General features: G+C 41.8%; 3 protein-coding genes across 3 annotated transcripts; 1 reads left to right on the top strand and 2 right to left on the bottom strand.

Annotated features, from left to right (window-relative positions):
• Positions 1-4,600: 4,600 nt before the first annotated feature.
• LOC110489402 lies at positions 4,601-7,609 on the bottom strand. The gene has a single exon (XM_036971770.1). It carries the CDS (start codon positions 7,328-7,330, stop codon positions 4,700-4,702), a length of 2,631 nt encoding a protein of 876 aa, XP_036827665.1. The 5' UTR covers positions 7,331-7,609; the 3' UTR covers positions 4,601-4,699.
• Positions 7,610-11,408: 3,799 nt separating this feature from the next.
• Positions 11,409-19,953, top strand: oscp1a (organic solute carrier partner 1a). The gene is made up of 10 exons (XM_021560089.2): positions 11,409-11,731; positions 12,922-13,076; positions 16,213-16,380; positions 16,996-17,076; positions 17,224-17,327; positions 17,768-17,896; positions 18,010-18,064; positions 18,585-18,727; positions 18,872-18,932; positions 19,313-19,953. Exons 1-10 carry the CDS (start codon positions 11,620-11,622, stop codon positions 19,448-19,450), a joined length of 1,146 nt encoding a protein of 381 aa, XP_021415764.1. The 5' UTR covers positions 11,409-11,619; the 3' UTR covers positions 19,451-19,953.
• A 5-nt stretch (positions 19,954-19,958) lies between these two features.
• LOC110488083 (glutathione S-transferase A) lies at positions 19,959-21,904 on the bottom strand. The gene has a single exon (XM_021560084.2). The coding sequence runs from the start codon at positions 21,832-21,834 to the stop codon at positions 21,145-21,147; it is 690 nt and encodes a 229-aa protein (XP_021415759.1). The 5' UTR covers positions 21,835-21,904; the 3' UTR covers positions 19,959-21,144.
• Between the last annotated feature and the right edge of the window lie 3 nt (positions 21,905-21,907).

Raw genomic sequence — 21,907 nt, 5'->3', positions numbered from 1 at the left:
GCCTTTTACAAATAAGTTTCAAGGGCGCCAATATTGTTATCAACTAATCGATGGTATGAAATGTATTTAGGCCAGAGACGTATTGGCTATTATTGCTACTGCCTATCCTATTTTTGTAGGCTAGGCTACCATAAGACATTTTGATTTCTGCTTGTTTTATTATAGGTTCACATATCCCCTCTCTACCTGTATTTACCTCCTGGTAAAGGAACAGAGTCAACATGGGGTATTTAGCCAGTAGTGTCATCAGTTTTAAGATTGCCTAACTTTGATTACCATTGATGGGTTTTTGACTCACATCATATAGTTAATCAAGCATTATCTTATGTCTGAAGTGGTCATTGGCTGATACAATAAAGTATGATTTCTTCTTATTTCTGTAATGTATAGAATAGGGGTTGTTGATGTAAAGGGCAAAGGCCTTTTTCCCTTTACACTGTCTGTAAACATTGTCTATTTTCTACTGTCTATAGCCTACTGTACGACTCACAATATGTACAGGAAATATGCATTTGAGATTCCATTGACAACATTCGTAAATAACTGCTCTACATTTTCCTTCACCATAAAAGGAAGATAAAGGCCAACTGTATAAGCTTAGACCAGACAGAGAAACAGACAGAAATCAGCTGTGTGGTCTGATGACCTGTGACTGAACAATACACCCTTTTTCTGCACTTGTAATTTTCCTAAGGCTCTTACCTGATTTTGGCATTTAGGCATGTTCCTGAGCTGTTTTTCATACTCGAGAAACTCAGAAAGCCCTTTGTCTTTATTTGCATACAGTTTAGTCTGAGGAGTAGGATAAGGTTACATTGATGCTTGGGCTATTTTCTTATGGGTCATACTTATGCATTAAAATCAGTCATGTTTGTCTGCTTGCTTGCAATATGTAATTAGTTTTGCCTTACCTTTCGATATAAATATTTTAGAATCTGTGTCGTATAACTTTTATAAATTCTTTCCTGTTTCATCACAGCATGCAAATATAAACCCAAAATCTTTGGATAGATGAATTTAGACAGGGATGATCTGATCACCTTGAACTTAAGACTACACTTAAAGTAGTATTTACAGTAGTACTATTACATTTAAACCTAGAGGACTCACTGACTGGGTTTAGTTCGGGTGGGCAACTCCAGTCCTCGGGGGCCTGATTGGTGTCACAGTTTTGCCCCAGCCCCAGCTAACACACCAATAATCAACTAATCATGATCTTCAGTTTAGAATGCAATTAGTTGAATCAGCTGTGTTTGCTAGGGATGGAGAAAAAGTGTGACATCTATCAGGCCCCCGAGGACTGGAGTTGCCCACCCCTGTCCGGGAGGGCGCGGACGGAACTAAACCCACAGTTAGTGACTCCTCTGAGGGGCTAAGCCTCCTTATGGAGCTGGGCCCGTGTGTAGTGGATAGCAGAAAAGAGGAAAATCTGTCAGTATTATTGATGTTTGCCGAAGAATAATCTCCCTTCACATGTGAAGCTGGGATATGTAAGATATATGATGTGAGCTTTCGCATCCAAGCCGTTGTTTTTCTGGAATTTCAAAAGGTATGGCCATGTATCAAGTGTGTGCCAAAGCCATGTTGAAGAATCTGTGGATGTACAGTGTTGCAATTGTGCTGGAAATCATGTTCCCAATTCCCCGGAGTGCCCGGTTAGGGTAAAGGAGTATGAAGTGGCAAGGGTTTGAGCAGCAGGTCTCCTACACGGAGCCACACAAAATTGTTGCAAGAGCGAGTGAAGCTGACGATATGGCGGTGGATACCCCACAGCCTGTGGAAATTCAGTGTCCAACAGTTGAGGGAAACTGATATGCTGAAATGGATTATGATACTAGTTAATCACATTTTTTTAAAGTATGAAAAATAAAATAGTTCGCCATGCATGATTAGCATGATCCCTAACGTTTGCTATTTCAATTGATCGATAACTGAGCTAGCCTAAATGTTAAAGGCTTGAGCTGATTTATAATAGCTGTCAATTTAAACATATCAACAGCAATATAGTATAATATGATTGGTTATTGGAATCTCACAAGTAAGATAACAAACGACTTCAACCATACTTTTTCTTTAGATTCCTTAATCAATTCCTTGATAGATTTTTCCAGCTTTCTTCATGCTCGTCCCTTGCAGTGTCACTCTGAAAAGCACAGTCTCACTGTCATGTTTGCTCAAGAACTCCCACAGAATGTTCAGGACCTCGTGGAAATTGGTATGTTTTATATGCCCATTCATGACATCAAGGATGTTATGGAAAATACTGGCCTCTACACGTATATCGAAGTATCGCAATCCTGCTTTCAGCTTGTTCTCAAAGGTTCAAGCCTGACACTGTATAAGTGGTCCACCGTACAGAGTTAGGCTCTCATGAGTTCCGGGGATAGTGAGAAATTGAAGGAGTTTGTCATCAAGTATATATGCCACGATAAACCACAAGCAGTTGTGAAAATCCTGAAAGGGAAGAGACAGAAAATCACATTTCTATCAACCAACATTAATATCATGATGATGTTATTTTATTTTATATGGCTAACTCCATGTGGAAAAAGAAAAGTATGCAAGTAGGTAACTCTGACTTACAAAGAAAGAAGACATAGGCATAGAGGGAAACCTATGGTTGTGGTATTTCCAAAAAAGACAGTCTGGGAAAGGAAAGAGTGGATATGGTGTTGTGGAAATTCTTACTAAGGGACACTCAAAGTCAATCTTAAATTAATCATAATCATCCAGCGTGCTGGAGAGGTTCCAACAAACTTGATGCACCTCTGTCTGTCAGGAGCTCTAACGTGGCAGTCCCGTTTAGTTCTCTTTTATAAACTGGGTGGTTGGAGCCCTGAATTCTGATTGTCTGACAGCCATAAGACCATATACCACGTACTGTTGAAGTCAGAAGTTTACATACACTTAGGTTGGAGTCATTAAAACTCGTTTTTCAACCACTCCACAAATGTATTGTTAACAAACTATAGTTTTGGCAAGTCGATTAGGACATCTACGTTGTGCGTGACACAAGTAATTTTTCCAACAATTGTTTACAGACAGATTATTTCACATATAATTCACTGCACCACAATTCCAGTGGGTCAGACGTTTACATACACTAAGTTGGATGTGCCTTTAAACAGCTTGGAAAATTCCCCAAAATTATGTCATGGCTTTAGAAGCTTTTGATAGGCTAATTGACATCATTTGAGTCAATTGGAGGTGTACCTGTGTATGTATTTCAAGTCCTACTTTCAAACTCAGTGTCTCTTTGCTTGACCTCATGGGAAAATCAAAAGAAATCAGCCAAGACCTCAGGAGAAAAAAAAAGTAGATCTCCACAAGTCTGGTTCATCCATGTGATCAATTTCCAAACGCCTGAAGGTACCACGTTCATCTGTACAAACAATAGTACGCAAGTATAAACACCATGGGACCACGCAACCGTTATACCGCTCAGAAAAGAGATGCGTTCTGTCTCCTAGAGATGAACGTACTTTGGAGTGAAAAGTGCAAATCAATCCCAGAACAGCAGCAAAGGATCTTGTGAAGATGCTGGAGGAAACAGGTACAAAAGTATATATTCACAGTAAAACGAGTCCTATATCGACATAACCTGAAAGGCCGCTGAGCAAAGAAGAACAACTGCTCTTTAAGTGGGAGAACTTGCACAATTGGTGGCTGACTAAATACTTTTTTGCCCCACTGTATGTAAACGCAGCCTTTGTACAGTGGGGCAAAAAAGTATTTAGTCAGCCACCAATTGTGCAAGTTTTCCCACTTAAAAAGATGAGAGAGGCCGGTCATTTTCATCATAGGTACACTTCAACTATGACAGACAAATTGAGGAAAAAAATCCAGAAAATCACATTGTAGGATTTTTAATGAATTTATTTGCAAACTCATTAAAAATCCTACAATGTGATTTTCTGGAGGGAAAAAAATCTAATTTTGTCTGTCATAGTTGAAGTGTAACTATGATGAAAATTACAGGCCTCTCATCTTTTTAAGTGGGAGAACATGCACAATTGGTGGCTGACTAAATACTTTTTTGCCCCACTGTATCTAACTATTTATGTTGACGTTATACGTTGTTTTAGATATATTATTTGAAGCAGCTCTTCTACATACATAATAGAGATTTTTTTTAGAAAACATTTTAAACGGAAATGTTACATACGTACATTTATAAGAGGGTGTAAGTGATCGCCTTAGAGACTTAATCATTTACATGTCCAGATGAATCATCATCAAAACAAGCAGTAATATGCATTGTAACCTGTAGGTGTCACTGTGGGTTTAGATACAAGTTTCTGAAAGGCCCTATGCTATTTTATTAAACGTATTGATGGGAAAAAAATACCCTCAGACAGATCTCAGCACAGATGGGTTAATTTTAAAGTAACTATCATATTTGTATATTTCAACTGCAACATGGAACAGTTGGTCTTTCCTAGTTAAACATGCAGTTAATATACAAAATACCACATAGTAGACAATTGTTTTACTGTTTGAAGGGAGCATTTGATTTTGTATTTATTGTTGTAAGGTTTTAGATGGGATTCTTCTTTACTGAGGTTAATTGGACAATAATTGTGTTTTTTAATCTCTTTATGTTTCTCATTGCATCTCTTCTTCCTTGGTTATTCCAGTAAGGCTCTTTGGGCTACCCTGGGGGTTCAGGTCCAGGTTCTGCTGGTTCAGGTTCTGCTGGTTAAGCCTCTACTGGTTCGGCCTCTGCTGGTTCAGTGTCTACTGGTTCAGGCTCTGCTGGTTCAGGCTCTGCTGGTTCAGCCTCTGCTGGCTCTGGCTCAGGCTCTGCTGTTTCAGGCTCTTCTGCTGCTTCTTCTGCAAGTTGGGGCTCTGCTGGTTCAGCCTCTGCTGGCTCTACTGGTTCAGGATCTACTGGTTCAGGCTCTGCTGGTTCAGCCTCTGCTGGCTCTACTGGTTCAGGTTCTACTGGTTCAGGCTCTGCTGGCTCTGGCTCTAATGGTTCAGGCTCTGCGGGTTCAGGTTCTACTGGTTCAGGCTCTGCTGGTTCTACTGGTTCAGGCTCTACTGGCTCAGGTCCTGCTGGCTCAGATTCTGCTGGTTCAGGCTTGGCTGGTTCAGCCTCTGCTGGCTCTGGCTCTGCTGATTCAGGCTCTGCTGGTTCAGGCTCTTCTAATGGCTGAACCTCTGCTGGTTCAGCCCCTGCTGGCTCTGGCTCTGCTGGTTCAGGCTCTGCTGGTTCAGGCTCTGCTGGTTCAGGCTCTTCTGCTGGCTGAGGCTCTGCTGGTTCAGGCTTTTCTACTGGTTCAGGCTCTGCTGGTTCAGCCTCTGCTGGCTGAGTTTCTGCTGGTTCAGGCTCTGCTGGTTCAGGCTTTTCTACTGGTTCAGGCTCTGCTGGTTCAGCCTCTGCTGGCTCTGACTCAACTGGTTCAGGCTCTTCTACTGGCTGAGTTTCTGCTGGTTCAGGCTCCGCTGACTCAGGCTCTACTGGTCCAGGCCCTGCTGTTTCAGGCTGTGCCGGTTCAGGCTGTACTGGTTCAGGCTCTTCGGCTGGCTGAGGCTTTGCAGGTTCCCGCTCTAATGGTTCAGGCTGTTCTGGTTGTTCAGATGAACCACTTCCTGGATTTCTGTTTATCTCAATGATGTTATGGATGAGGTCTGGACTGGGGAAGTCCATGCTGATTACCCCCAAGCAGTCTGGTTTGTTAGAGCCTGTCTGTAGTTCAACTATGAGCTTATTGAGCTGACCATTAATCACTTTGGCCACAGTTTTAGGGCCTTTGAAAATGGCTGTGGCGGAGGAATCGGTCAGTGCCAATGCATGACCACAATTCTCTTCAGCTTCTTTCAGATGTTTTGTGATCTTCTTCATCTTGTTTTCAATGTCTTTGAATGTGAAGTCGCCTGTGACAAAAGTGTCATGGTTAAGTGTTCCAACATTGAAATTGGTACTCTGCACGAAAATTATCTTCCCCCTTGCTTCTTGCATTTTGGGGACAAATATCTTTGTCCATACTCTATCTTCAGAATTCTCAATCAATGTTTTGATACATTTTCCAGCTTTTTTCATGCTTATTCCTTGCAGTGTCACTCTCAAAAGCACAGACTCACTTCCATGTTTGTCCAAGAACTCCCATAGAATGTTCAGCACCTCATGGAACTTGGTGTGTACTAAATGCCCATCCATGACATCAAGGATGTTGTGGAACATACTGGCCTCTACACGTATATCAAAGTACCGCAATCCTGCTTTCAGCTGGTTCTCCAAGGTCCAAGCCTGACACTGTGTAAGTGGTCCACCGTACAGAGTTAGGCTCTCATGAGTTCCGGGGATAGTAACAGCTGAAAGGAGTTTGTCATCAGGTATAGACTCCATCCACTTTTCCTGAAAAGAGTTTTCATTAAGTGTTGAGTCATCACTAAAACCTGTATGTTCAGGCTCTGCTGGTGCAGGCTCTACTGATTCAGGCTCTTCTGAGTGCTCAGATGAACCACTCCCTGGTTTTCCATTGACCTCAATGATGTTATGGATGAGGTCTGGACTGGGGAAGTCCATGCTGATTACCCCCAAGCAGTCTGGTTTGTTAGAGCCTGTTTGTAGTTCAACTATGAGCTTATTGAGCTGACCATTAACCATTTTGGCCACAGTTTTAGGGCCTTTGAAAATGGCTGTGGCGGAGGAATCGGTCAGTGCCAATGCATGACCACAATTCTCTTTAGCTTCTTTCAGGTGTTTTGTGATCTTCTTCATCTTGTTTTCAAGGTCTTTGAATGTGTCGTCGCCTGTGACAAAAGTGTCATGGTTAAGTGTTCCAACATTGAAATTGGTACTCTGCACGAAGATGATCTTCCCCCTTGCTTCTTGCATTTTGGGGACAAATATCTTTGTCCATACTCTATCTTCAGAATTCTCAATCAATGTTTTGATACATTTTCCAGCTTTTTTCATGCTTATTCCTTGCAGTGTCACTCTCAAAAGCACAGACTCACTTCCATGTTTGTCCAAGAACTCCCATAGAATGTTCAGCACCTCATGGAACTTGGTGTGTACTAAATGCCCATCCATGACATCAAGGATGTTGTGGAACATACTGGCCTCTACACGTATATCAAAGTACCGCAATCCTGCTTTCAGCTGGTTCTCCAAGGTCCAAGCCTGACACTGTATAAGTGGTCCACCGTACAGAGTTAGGCTCTCATGAGTTCCGGGGATAGTAACAGCTGAAAGGAGTTTGTCATCAGGTATAGACTCCATCCACTTTTCCTTATAAGAGTTTTCATTAAGTGTTGAGTCGTCACTAAAACCTGAACCACAAGCAGTTGTGAAAATCCTAGAAGGGAAGAGACATAACATCACATTTCTGTCAACCTACATTAACTAAATGATCATGTAATTTTTCTTTCTTTGAATAACTCCAGTACCATGTGGCAAACGAGCCTAATGCAAGCAAATAACTCTTTACTTACAAAGAGAGAAGACATAGGCATAGAGGGAAGCCCATGGTTGTAGTATTTCCAATGAAGCCAATCTGGGAATGAAAAGAGCGGATGCACTTGTCCCATGAACTGTATAGTAATGACACACACAATACAAAAAGTGAACTTACAAAACTTTTTAATAACAATATCCCATGTTAAAATCCAAGCTGTATCCTATTCAAAAGCTATGTTTCAAATACTGCTCTGTAATTTTCAATCAGCCAATTAGTCCATGATATATACTGAGTGTACAAAACTTTAGGAACATCTTCCTAATATTGAGTTGCACCCTCTTTTGCCCTCAGAACAGCCTCAATTCATCAGGACATGGACTACAAGGTGTCAAGTGTTCCACAGGGATCATGTCGACTCCAATGCTTCCCAAAGTTGTGTCAAGTTGAACCATTCTTGACACACATGGGAAACTGTTGAGCGTGAAAACACCAGCAGCGTTGCAATTCTTGACACACTCAAACCGGGGCGCCTGGCACCTACTACCTTACCCTGTTCAAAGGCACTTAAATATTTTGTCTTGCCCATTTACCTTGTGAATGGCACACATACATATTCCATTTCTCAATTGTCTCAGGTTAAAGAAGGATTTTTATTCCTTGTCTCCTCCCCTTCATCTACATTGAATGAAGTGGATTTAACAGGTGACATCAACAAGGGAACATAGCTTTCACCTGGATACACCTAATGTTTTGTACACTCAGTGTATATATATTATCATTTTTTTGTCCATGATATTTCCTTACCTCTACATGTGTTTAAGAGTCTTCTAATCCCCCAGTTTGTATCAAAGGTTGACAATGATCCTGTTCGTGGAACTGTCTATTGGATAACTGACTGTAAGACTATTAGGACTACACCCCCACTGCTCTGTGGCTCACAAATGTACATAAAAGATATTAGGAATTTGCATCTTTCACTGTACCTGTCCTGCCCTAAGTCACACACTAATACATCTCATGATACTGTATTGCAATAAGTTAATATAGATTCCAAGGAATGCATAAAAGATGATGATGAGAGAGTTGTGGGACAATATGGCCTTGGAATGGTTCCTTTTAGCAATACAGAAACATTATGAGTAGACACAATAGTTAAACTGTAATGTTTGAGAACTGATCTCCCCTTTGATGATCATGGAAATACGAGCCAGTCATGAATGGGAGTATTTTCATATTGTAACACAGCCATCAGTGGCATGAAAGAAGCTATTCATTGCCATGTTTGATTTCAGGTAATACAACTTTTCAGGTAATTCTTGTGACTCCTCAACAACAGGTACCAACCATGCTTGCATTCAACTTTTATTTTATATTTCGAATAGGCACTATTTATATGCAACAGTTTTTTTTAGGTTTGGCTTGATCATCCCCTACCAGATATGAGATGAGATGTCCTATCAAAAAAGTATCTCAGTGGACAAATTTGTTTCAACGGGCATCAGTGGCGACCCGTCATTCAGGGCAGGTGGGGCACCTGTTTTTTTGGGGGAGGGGGCTTTCCTGTTTTGCATGTTATTTTGACATTAATACATGTCACATATCAGTTTGCAAATAATGTAAAAAGATGTATATCATTGAGTTAATAAAGCCGCATACAAACATGGTCTCTTTTTTGTTTTCTTGAGTAAGGGAGCTCCAAATTGCAGGTGTTTCAGCCTAGCTCAGTGCTTTCTGTGGTGGTGCGGCAAGCTAGCAGAAAATCCGGGACTTTGATGACAAAGTTTGATAACAAAATTTGCCCACGAAGGACCTCCGCGGCACCTTCCTGTTCAAGTAAGTATAGCACAACAAGGTGAGTCCAAAAATGTCTTGTATGCTGCTGCATAAATTATATGATATGCCAGGGAGATATGCATACTGTAGCTAAGAAAGTAATACTAAGTGTATGTTGTGTATCAAGCTGTTAGTAGCCCATGTGCCTCACCACACAATCAACCTGATTGTAAGAGATGCTCTGAACGGGATGAAGCCCACCGTGGACAAAGTGAAAGCAGCTGCGGAATACTTCCACAGGAGCACAGTAGATGTTGAAAAACTAAAGTCTACACAACGCCAGATGGGGATGCCTGAGCTGAGGCCTAAACAAGACTGCACTACATTGTGGAATTCAACATTTTATATGTTGAAGCGGTTTCTTGAGTCAAAGGATGCCATCATCTCTACCCCTGGCCATTGTCAATGCACCTGTTGATGCTCTGACCCAAGAGGAATGGGAGGTGGTGGAGGAGGTGTGCAGAGTCCTGGAACCCTTTGAGCAGGTCACTGTGGAGATCAGTGGAGAGAGGTACAGTAAGCAGTTATTACTACATCATTATTTAATCTAGTATTATATATGTATATGAGCAGTAGATGAGAATGTAGTATCAGTAGATAAAAAAAATGAACCTGAACTAATAAGTTACTATTCTCTCTTTTCAGCTATGTGACAGCATCAAAAGTGATACTCCTGTGTCAGGGTCTGCAGCGAATCACAGCCAGCCGCCAGAGAGAAGCAAATGTAACCACAGGACAGAGTTGACACCCTATGTTCATCAATGGACAGAAAGTTCCAAAGAATGGAATATAATCACGTGCTATCAGAAACCGCTGCACTTGACCCCAGGTTTAAGAAGTTAGCCGTCAGTGATGCCAGAGCGATTGAGGCTCTTCAAAGAATAACCTCACAGCAGGGAGGGACAGCCCCAGCAGTCAGCTGACTCAGGCACCAGGGCAACGGGAAGAAGAGGGAACAGATGGAGCAGAAGCACCAGCAGTAGTTCCACAAACGTCTGCTGTTTGGATGCTGTTTGACAAGAGAGCAACTGGGGATGCAGTACGAAGGAATCTCTCAGCAGATGCCATAACGGAGGCCCGATCCTATTTGGAGGAGCCCCAGATCCTCTGAGCTGGTGGAAGTACAAGGCCTCTGTCTACCCACGGCTTACTAAAGTCATGACAGGGAGACTCTGCATAGTGGCCACATCCGTTCCCTCTGAGATGGTCTTCTCGAAAACAGGACAAATAATTATTGAAAGAAGAAACTGTATCAGCCCCTCGAAAGAGAGGCAGCTTGCAATTCTGGATGCAAATCCCTCATAAAAGCAAAATATGGTCAGCATTGCTGTGTGCTTGCTAGTTATAACATGGCAATAAAGAAGAGAGAGAAAAGAGGGACCAGTTTAATGTTTTAAGTGTGATGCTGCAGTTTTGCACATTGTTATTTATCTTTCTTTGATATGGTGCAATATTGTATTATTATGTTGTTCAGATTGTATTCGTTTTGAATTGTTACATTTATATACACTTTGTTTATATACATTAAAAAAGTTGTACTTTAAATGCACATGTGTAATAGCATCCTTCTTTTTTACATTTATTTAAATTTGTGGGATGCTGCAGTTTTGAAAATTGTTATTCATTTCCCTTTGATATGGTGCAATATTCTATTATGCTGTTCAGATTATATTCGTTTTGGTTAGATTTATATGCACTTCGTTCATATACTGTAACGACAATGGGTTCATAAGCGTAGATATCGACACAGCCGCTCGAGTATGCTTTTATGGCACAGTCGATAGCGCGCTGGACTTCGGGCTAGAAGATCAAGGGTTCGAGACCTACACCCTGCTTGTTTCATTACAATACATTAAAAAATTATACTTTAAATGCAAATGTTTAATAGCATTACTTTTCATAACAAACCAATGCATTTTTAAATACATTGTGGTTAAGGTAGAGTATGATTTCATTTAATAATTTAATTCTAATTGTTTTAACACCAATCACTTGGTGAGCCGAACGAGCCGGCTCACTGAAAAGAGCCGGAATGCCCATCACTACTGGAAAAATAGAGGTTGGTCTATGATGTGGTTCAATTTGTCTGGTTGGTTGTGTTCTGCTGTGCCACGTGACTTTGAGCGACTCAACTAGCCACCTGTCATGCGCAACTGTTCACTTTGTGATTGAAGAGCGGAGCAGAGGTTGAAGAACCCATCGACTAACTGTTACTTGGACTAGGCTAATTTTAACGGTCTATTTGAGCCTTTTGACATTATGCATTTACTACAAGGTTAGCAGATAAAGGTAGTTATCCACAGTCTCAGTACAGCACGGTCCACCAATACAGCAAGTGAGCTAACTAGCTTGCTAGCTAATCCTCTGGTTCTACAAGATGTCTATGAGAACACTTCCTCTAGTTTTTATTAACCTCGGCGGAGAAATGCTCTATATTCTGGACCAACGTCTTCAAACTCAGAATACCGCCGATGATAATACACAGAAAGGTAGTCTGTAACTAGATTATCATAGCTAGCTACTGAAGGCATGTTAGCTGCGCACACAGTAGGCTCCCAATTAATCCTAACCCTTTCTAATTAGCCTAACTAGTTAGATGACTAACCTCAGTCACACATGAATAGGGGAAACCTATTCATCTGGGCCAGGGGTAGACAGCCCTGGTCCTGGAGTGCCACTTAATGTTTTGATATAACCAACCTGGAAGACCAGGTGTTGAATTCAGACAATTATTGAACTGATCAATTAGCTCAGTTGGTCAGGTGCCTAGTTGAAACTAAATCCTGCAGTATCTGCAGCACTCCAGGAACAGGGTTGCCTACCCCTGATCTGGGCAATTCTATGGTAACGTAGTGATGCTGAGACTCAGATTTTGTGCTTTAAAATGTATGTCAAACAAAAACCAATGATTGCAAAGTTAAACAAACAATAAAGCACTATGCACAATGACTACTGTTAACAATTTCAACATAATATTTTACAAAAACACAGTTGCAGAACAGTGTAGATGTAAAGTTTGGTAACAGAATGAATTTTTGTTCTGTCATTTTGTTACCAAACTTTGCATCTGCACAGTTCAAGTTAAAAAAAAAAGTCTCAGCATCACTCTGTTACCATGTCACTCTGTTACTTTGCCAATCTTTAAATGTATGAGTTAATTGCAAGTATCTTTGGTGTAGTAGCAGTTTGAATTTAACCATCCCCCCTCAACATATTATATATTTTTCCTCCTTAACATATTTATTTCCCTAAACATCACTTTATTGCAGGTGTATGGTCAGATGACGACAGAAAAAGAGGTATTTTCCTAGCCAGTCACATCCCTCTCCCCATGTATCCTAGCTGTAGCCTGTATTCTGTACTACTGTACTATTAGTCAGTGTAGCCCCAGGTCCAATACATTAGTGAAAAATGGTACTGGTTCAGAAAGCTTGTTATACAAGACAGCACTGCAATTCTATGATGTTCAACAATCGTATATATTGGGCATGTGTTGAATTTATCAAATTAATTATTGCTGTCACATTTGCCAAATTTTTGGATTCCTTTCTGTACCTACATGTTATCACCTTTATTTTGTATCACCTAAAATGCATTCATAACCAAATTGACTTTTTTTACAGTTTTGTTCAAGTCCTTAATAAATTAACTGTTTCTGTCTGTCCTATCATGTCTATAGTTATGAATGACATCATAGCCACCATGTTCAGTAAGGCCTTTATGGAGGAACTGCTGAAGCCTCAGGACCTCTACAGTAATAGGGCTCTGAGAACAGTGCTAACACGACTAGCCCATGCCTCCATCATGAGGCTCAACCCTGCCAGCATGGATAGGGTAGGCAACATACAGTAGACTAGAGGCCCTAATTCAAATAATCCAAGTTTAGAAATTACTTGATAATTTAAAGCCTCCATGTAGTCTGTTTACTGTAAATCAACACTGTATGGCTAATAAATCACTTTATTTCATGAAAATAACTCAAAATATATTTTGTTGCCAGTGAATTTACATACACAGCCCTGATTGGTGGATTGAATCAACTCTACCCCGCTTACCCCTTCAAAGTAGGAGGATACATATGCAAATAAAAGATGACTGGTCATTGGTCAGAATAATCAGATCAGATTGTGACGTCATGCTATGGGCCAAAAACTCCATCCCACCTGAGCTACTGAAATTCTTTTCAAAAAGCTCTTGCACTAAAAGGCATTATCATCATTTTCACAATTTCAGAGTGTTACATCGACCTCATAGGGTGCAGAATAAAAAAAAAGGGGGGAAAATACGTTTTTGACTGCACTGCCACTTTCAATCTGCCCCTTTTAAATCAGCTGTGTAGTGCTAGGGGGAAAACTAAAGCTGTGTTCGAATACCCATACTAACATACTGTGTACTATACTTAATGAGTATATACTACATACTATATTAGTTTATTTTAGTATACTGTAAACGAACGGTATCATTTCAGTTGAGCGTATTAGAGCTTCGCCTGTCTACTGGAAGTTGGTACTGTTGCTATGAAACCTCTTGCTAGCTTGTTAGCATAACAAATGACTAGCTAAACATATTATGATTTCGGTTGTGTTCGTAAATTCAATCGGGAGTGCCAGAGTGTACTCTGGGCATTCGTAAATCTATAGCGAATCTAGAACAGACTATGTTCATAAATTCGGAACAATTTTTTTGCCGACGTTTACTAACACCGGCCATATTCAATGGGTGTTGAGTGTTCGTAAATTCATCAGTTATTCTGGGTGAGAGTGCTCTGAAATCGGAGTAGAATGATGTGAATAATCAAGTCAATAAACGTTGGGTAGTTAGTTAGATAGCAGATAGCTAATAATAGTGCCTGGCAAGTTGGACGTATTTGTAGCCAACTAACGTTAGGTAGCTAACGTTAGCTAACATATCGGTACCTACTGCTGTAATGCTATGCGGTTCGTAAGGATAGCGTAGCTAACAAATTGTCAGCCAACACAACGTGTAATGTAACTTATTAGAAAAGTCATTACTTTTTTTACATTGCTCAACATTTAAACATTTTCATAGTTGGTTAAAGCAATGAATTTGTATCCGCTTTTGTAGGACTTATTTTCTTAAAATCTGAAAACGTGACGCCATGCCCATTTTTGGAAGAATAGCATTAGGGGCCATAAAAGCACGGCAATAGTGTCCACTGCATGTATACTTTGAATTTTGGCGAATTTAGTACGACATCCAGGAACTTTTGGCATACTAACCATATCCATACTATGACCAAGCATACTAAACTCAGCAAAAAAATAAACGTCCTCTCACTGTCAACTGCGTTTATTTTCAGCAAACTTGACGTGTAAATATTTGTATGAATATAACAAGATTCAACAACTGAGACATAAACTGAACAAGTTCCACAGACATGGAATACTGTGTTCCTGGACGAAGGGGTGGTTAAAATCAAAAGTAACAGTCAGTGTCTGGTGTGGCCACCAGCTGCATTAAGTACTGCAGTGCATCTCCTCCTCATGGACTACACCAGATTTGCTAGTTCTTGCTGTGAGATGTTACCCCACTCTTTCACCAAGGCACCTGCAAGTTCTCTGACATTTCTGGAGGGAATGGCCCTAGCTCTCACCCTCTGATCCAACAGGTCCCAGATGTGCTCATTGGGATTGAGATCCGGGCTCTTCGCTGGCCATGGCAGAACACTGACATTCCTGTCTTGCAGGAAATCACGCACAGAACGAGCAGTATGGCTGGTGGCATTGTCATGCTAGAGGGTCATGTCAGGATGAGCCTGCAGGAAGGGTACCACATGAGGGAGGAGGATGTCTTCCCTGTAACGCACAGCGTTGAGATTGCCTGCAATAACAACAAGCTCAGTCCGATGATGCTGTGACACACCGCCCCAAACCATGACGGACCCTCCACCTCCAAATTGATCCCGCTCCAGAGTACAGGGCTCGGCGTAACGTTCATTCCTTCAACGATACACGCGAATCCGACCATCACCCCTGATGAGACAAAACCGCGACTCGTCAGTGAAGTGCACTTTTTGCCAGTCCTGTCTGGCCCAGCGACGGTGGGATTGTGCCCATAGGCAATGTTGTTGCCGGTGATGTCTGGTGAGGACCTGCCTTACTACAACAGGCCTACAAGCCCTCAGTCCAGCCTCTCTCAGCCTATTGCGGACAGTCTGAGCACTGATGGAGGGATTGTGTGTTCCTGGTGTAACTCAGGCAGTTGTTGTTGCCATCCCGTACCTGTCCCACAGGTGTGATGTTGGGATGTACCGATCCTGTGCAGGTGTTGTTACACGTGGTCTGCCACTGCGAGGACGATCAGCTGTCCGTCCTGTCTCCCTGTGGCGCTGTCTTAGTCGTCTCACAGTACGGACATTGCAATTTATTGCCCTGGCCACATCTGCAGTCCTCATGCCTCCTTGCCGCATGCTTAAGGCACGTTCACGCAGATGAGCAGGGACCCTGGGCATCTTTCTTTTGGTGTTTTTCAGAGTCAGTAGAAAGGCCTATTTAGTGTCCTAAGTTTTCAGAACTGTGACCTTAATTGCCTACCGTCTGTAACCTGTTAGTGTCTTACCGACTGTTCCACAGGTGCATGTTTATTAATTGTTTATGGTTCATTGAACAAGCATGGGAAACAGTGTTTAAACCCTTTACAATGAAGATCTGTGAAGTTAATTGGATTTTTTCTAATTATCTTTGAAAGACAGGGTCCTGAAAAAGAAATGTTTATTTTTTTGCTGGGTTTATATACCTAATTCACGTCACTAATAGTGCGGTTAGTATGAGTATTCGAACACAGCTTAAATGTGAAACACTGCGGCCTATCCCTTTTACTCTCGACCACTAGGCCCGTCAACAGACCCCTTTCAAATATGAGTAGATTAGAAAATACTGGTCATGCCATCTTATTTGGCATTCAACGTACTGTAATTTGTGTTTTCTTTTGTCTACTGTTTTCTGTATAGCTTTATGAATTGATGGTGATGGCTTTCAAATACCAACTCCTGCTGTGTCCACGTCCCAGAGACCTGCTGATTATTTCATACAATCACATAGACGCCATCCGGGAGTTTGTGAGAGACACCCCCAGTGTTCTCAACCAAGTGGACGAGACACACCGAAAGATCATTGAGGTACGGACCTGTCACTGGCACTCTATTCCCTATATAGTGCACTTCTTTTGATGAGGGCCCATATGGCATTTTTTATTTTCTTTTATACAAAAAAGTATCATGTTCGAGTGATCTGTGTACATGCTCGCAACAAAAAGCCCTGTAGCAGAGAGCTAATACACTGATGTCAGGACCTTGACAAACTTAGCACTGAGTAAGTGTTGACAACGACAACACAAGATTGATGGCTATAGCTATACTCAACAAGTATATTATTCCTCTGGGTTATTCTATCTAGCTCTGTTTGTGATATTCTACCTTGCCTCTCAAGCTTGCTAGGTAATCAATCTTCTGACACCTGTGATGATGTAGACAATAGCCATCTGATTAGGTGTTTCCTAATTTACATGAGCTGCATCTGGAGTCAGATGTGATCTTATTTCTGGTCAAAGGTAGTGCAATTTTGTAGGGAATTGGGTGCTATTTGGGACGCAACCTGATTCATTGTGGCAGATTACATGCATGCTTTACCTAAACTACAAAAATATGGCCTTCATTTGCTGTCTCGCCCACATCCTGCTTGTAATGCCAAGCTAAGTCTGATGTACCCTTTTCTACTCTTCCTGTTTGTTAAAGGTGTACACACCCTTGTCTGATGGGGAATTTCAACTCCTCCGACAAACGCTTCTCATATTTCTTCAAGACATGCATGTCAGGGTAAGTCCCTTTTTATCTTTATCGGCTGTTGAAAACTCTAAATGTTTCTGTATCATTTTTTTTTTTAAATCCATACAAAAAAATAGAATTTTGACCGATTCTGCTGTTGACAAAAACAAAAACAAATATGAATGTTGTCTCTGACAGGTATCACTTTTCCTCAAGGATAAAGTGCAGAATCCCAATGGACGCTTTGCTCTCTCGACCACAGGCCCAGTGCCCCATGGGACAGAAGTCCCAGGGTTAATCAGGTAATCTATTTGGCAGTAGCCAATGTGGAGTCTCCAGAAAACGCTAAGATCTGGTTTTCAGGGATATAGTATTTTCAACCTACCTTCCATTTCCCCTGAAAAAACTGAAGTGGGAACGCCGCTCAGGCATCTTTCTATACCTGCTACGTTAGGTTAACTTGGCAGTAACGCAACGGAGGTGTTAAACATATTTGAACCGCTAGTTAGCGGATCAACTACCTGGTCTCCATGAGTAGTGACTGAGAGGTCATATAGATATTCATTGTAAAGGCCAAGAGGAATTGTATTGACGGTCATGCATTGCATGCTACAGTTAGTGGTAGTATTTTGCTAGTCTGTTCCTTTTTTTACTAGTTCCCTTTTAAATGCGTTTCAACCTGAAGACATCAATGTAACCAATCTGAATTCAGGGTTTCATCTCTGACTTCCTGTTATCACAGGATGTTTAGTAGCAATGGGAAGGAGTGGAAGAGATGGGAGTTCCCCACTGGAGGCAGTTACACCAGCTCCATCCGAGTGGGCTCCTTTGAGCGGTTTGGAGATAGAGTCACCCGAATTGGGACAAATATGTAAGCAACTACCTACTGCACCTGGCATGGAGGCTCGACCATTAAACATCAGAGTCGGAATTCTACATTAGCTGTTTGTTTTAAATCAATATGTATCTGTTGAATTCTAACAGGTACAGTGTGACTCAACCAGAAGAAACTCACACATCCAAGAACTACTCTCAAAAGGTTGAACTCTGAACACACTTCATTCCACTTAAAGTGCCCTCATTTTTGTCATCAGGCAGTATGTATCATGCATCTCAACGTAGGGGTGCTGATTTAGGATCAGTTTAGCCTTTTAGATTACATTGAATAAGACTACATGGACAGGTAGGACCTGATCCTAGCACTCCTACTCTGAGAGACTTGATCCATACAACCCCAGGTGTGCATGCTTACAAGCACAGTAAAGACTGCCCTCTTGAGGCACCAGCACTTACTGTACATTTTAGTAATTTTAGTAATTTAGCAGACACTGTTATCCAGAGCAACTTGCATGAATTTTTTCTACTTTTTCATAATGGTCCAACATAGAAATTGAACCCACAACCTTAGCGTTGCAAGCGCCAAGCGCCATGCTCTACCAGCTGATCCACATGGGGGGCAGTAAACCCAAGTAACCCAATCTGCAACCGAAATGGCACCCTATTCCCTATATAGTGCCATTTGGGATGCATACCCACTATATATACTTATTATTCCACAGGCAAACTCTGAACCCAACCCCCTGGCCAAAGAGGAGCTGAACCTGCTGGCTCGACTGCTGGGTGGAATGAAGGTTCAGAACCGAAACACTGAAACAGGGTTCCGGGTCAACCTCTTTGCCACAGACCAAGAAGAAGAGGAGGCGTGAGTTCTCTTTCACTACTAGTGCCTTAGTTCTTTGTTTAACAGTGGTTGTGATGCATATTGCAGCATCTTGATCATCTATAATTTGGTTTGATCAGAGCAAGTAATTGGTATATGTGAAGGAATGATCTTTGTCTTCTACAGTGGAGCATCAGGAACGAATGGGGATCAGTCATTCCAAGTGATTAATATTCAAGCAACACAGGTATGATGGTATTGAGTGATTTCACAGCAATTACACACACCGAATGCGACCTGCCGTTCATCTGGCGTTTGTTCGCCGCAGTGTGTGTTTTAGGGACTGTCTGACTGCTGATATTTTCAAGCGTTTCTATATGTAGATCGGTTTGCAAATTACGGCTGGCACTCTGTTCAGAGGTGCTAAGTACTCTCGGCAGGCAACCTAGCATCAGACTGACAAACCAAAGATCACCATGTCATTGGTGTGTATTCCTGCTCAGCTCTCATTTACAATCTCCACTAAAACCCCTTTAAGCTCAACAGCATATCTGTATCAAGCAACAATTGTAGTTCATTATTGTACTGATTATGCATCAAATGAAGTGGGGGGTTTTCCCCTCTCAGGACGTGCAAGTCAACACAGAACTGGCTCGGATCGCGGGAGAGTTTACCGGGGAGCCTGAACAGACTGAATCGCCAGAGGGACCAAGCAACAAGGGGGATGACCTGCTGGCCATGATGGATGAACTTATTGAACTATAATGTTGATTATGATGAGGTTTTAGTGGGTAGAGCTGTACAATCAGTATTGTAGTTTGGGCAAGATGCCTATTGTAGTTTGGGTGCTTAATGTTACTGTGGTTATCCACTATACTGGAGCTGGTCAATCAATGCTTACATACACAAACTCAACATTACCTCTTAGGCCCGTTTGTTGGACAAAAGTTGAATCACGTATTACTTTAGTCAATCTTTTCATCCCTCTGGTGGTGCTATTTTGGTTTGTAGATTACATCTTAAAACGAGTGCAAAAAGTGAAATATAAGACTCTAAAAATAAATGAAAATTATTGTAGATATGAATAGCTGTTATGTTGTATATTTGTAATGTAGATGATTCTATGAAGAACATCTTGTGTATATAGAGAATATTTATATATAGTATGTATGAGTTTTATTTTTGTATTCGGTGGCACTTCATATTTTGGTAAATGATCTACCAGTCATTGAATATAAGAAGCAGTTGTCTTCAATAAACCAACACTCAAGCATATTTTTCCACATTTGTATTTTTGTAGATTTGCACAGATCGTGTTATTTTCTGAAGGATCCTCAGATCGCCAGCAGGGGGAGTAGTAACAACATGCCAGCAGAGCCATGTATTTCTAAAAACATGTTTTCTTGTTAAGTCATGTTCTTACAAACATAGATGGTGTTACAGTACAAAACAGCCTTTTTTTGTTACAAAAACAAATGTGTAAATCCACAAAAAAAAGCAACTTTTCTGTTTCATGAGGTGTGCAACCAAGGGAAGCTACACTACATAACTAAAAGTATGTGGACACCTGCTTGACGAACATCTCATTCCAAAATTATGGGCATTCATAAGGAGTTGGTCCCCTCCCTTTGCTGCTATAACAGCCTCCACTCTTCTGGGAAGGCTTTCCACTAGATGTTGGAACATTGTTGCGAGGATGTTGCTTCCATTCAGTCACAGGTGTAATGTCGGGCACTGATGTGGGCGATTAGGCTTGGCTTGCAGTTGGTGTTCCAATTCATCCCAAAGTTGTTCAATGGGGTTGAGGTCAGGACTCTGCGAGATGGTGAAGCGTGATTCATCACACCAGAGAACGAGTTTTCACTGCTTCCGAGTCCAATGGCGGCGAGCTTTACACCACTCCAGTCGACGGTTGGCATTGTGCATAGTGATCTTAGGCTTGTGTGCGGCTGCTCAGCCATGGAAACCTATTTCATGAAGCTCTCAACGAACAGTTCTTATGCAGACATTGCTTCCAGAGGCAGTTTGGAACTCGGTAGTGAGTGTTGCAACCGAGGACTAATGATTTTTACGCGCTTCAGCACTCTGCGATCCTGTTCTATGAGCTTGTGTGGCCTACCACTTCTCGACTGAGCCGTTGTTGCTCCTAGACGTTTCACCTCACAATAACCACTTATAGTTGACGAGGGCAGCTCTAGCAGGGAAGAAACTTGACGAACTGACTTGCTGGATAGGTGGCATCCTATGACGCCACAACACTGAAAGTCACTGAGCTCTTCAGTAAGGCCATTATACTGTTTGTCTATGGAGATTGCATGGATGTGTGCTCGATTTTATACACCTGTCAGCCGAATCCACTAACTTGAAGGGGTGTCCACATACTTGTGTATATATAGTGTACGTAGATTTTAAGTGCCTATAATACTTTAAATAATGTGCTCCTTTAGTAGAAGTGAGTCTCAGAGCTCTTTGAGAAAGTCACCCCACTGAGGTTTTTCCTGGTCTTCCAGCCAGTGTGGGGGCCAGGTAGTTTTGACACTTGGTCTGTCCTTCATCATAGAGTAGTATGCTCTCAGTTTGGGGTAACGCTCTGCTGACAGCCCAGAGCGGAAGGAGTAGGCAATGGTGGGGAAGACAAGGACATCAGCCAACGAGAAGGCTTTTCCTGCCAGGTAAGAGCCTGCCTCCATCTTCTGAAAGTATCCCTCCCACAGTTTAATTTCAATTGCAAGGTTATCTTTGTTCCTCTTGATAGCAGAGTCATGTCTCTCTCCCTGAGGGACATAATACTCATAGTAGACCACATCACTAAGTTTCTTGTAGAAGGTTTGGCCCTCAAACATGCGTTGGTACATCAGGGCCTGTTCGGCTAGACCCTCAGGGATCATCTGGGTCCCCTGGGACCTGAACTGGTTTTCCAAATACATGCATGCTCCATAGGACTCGTTCACTATGCAGTCCCCGTGTTTGAATGTAGGGAGCTGTGCCCGGGGGTTGAGGTCCATGACTATTGTAGATTTGTGCTCTTCTTTATCAAAGTCCAACAGCGTCTGGTTGTATCCCTGCAACATTTTCTCCTCCAGAGCGATCATAACCCGCCAGCACGGAACCGAGAAGGTGCACCAGAGAAGTGTCATGTTATTGGCCATGATTGTAGACACGGAGAAAGAAGCGAGGAGTACTCGACTTGGTAGTGTTGTTCAAGACGTTGGCAAGTTACGA

This window comes from Oncorhynchus mykiss, chromosome 32, assembly GCF_013265735.2.
Source record: "Oncorhynchus mykiss isolate Arlee chromosome 32, USDA_OmykA_1.1, whole genome shotgun sequence".
Classification (NCBI taxonomy): domain Eukaryota; kingdom Metazoa; phylum Chordata; class Actinopteri; order Salmoniformes; family Salmonidae; genus Oncorhynchus; species Oncorhynchus mykiss.
Note: the sequence above shows the minus strand (reverse complement) of the source record. Positions and strands in the feature narration are given on the sequence as shown.

Excerpts from the sequence above, each read along its gene's own strand:
- LOC110489402 (XM_036971770.1), bottom strand. The coding sequence starts at position 7,330 with ATGTTATGTCTCTTCCCTTCTAGGATTTTCACAACTGCTTGTGGTTCA.
- oscp1a (XM_021560089.2), top strand. The coding sequence starts at position 11,620 with ATGTCTATGAGAACACTTCCTCTAGTTTTTATTAACCTCGGCGGAGAA. Across the intron at positions 13,077-16,212 it reads ACCCTGCCAGCATGGATAGG|CTTTATGAATTGATGGTGAT; the intron begins GTAGGCAACATA and ends TTTTCTGTATAG. Across the intron at positions 17,077-17,223 it reads TTCAAGACATGCATGTCAGG|GTATCACTTTTCCTCAAGGA; the intron begins GTAAGTCCCTTT and ends TGTCTCTGACAG.
- LOC110488083 (XM_021560084.2), bottom strand. The coding sequence starts at position 21,834 with ATGGCCAATAACATGACACTTCTCTGGTGCACCTTCTCGGTTCCGTGC.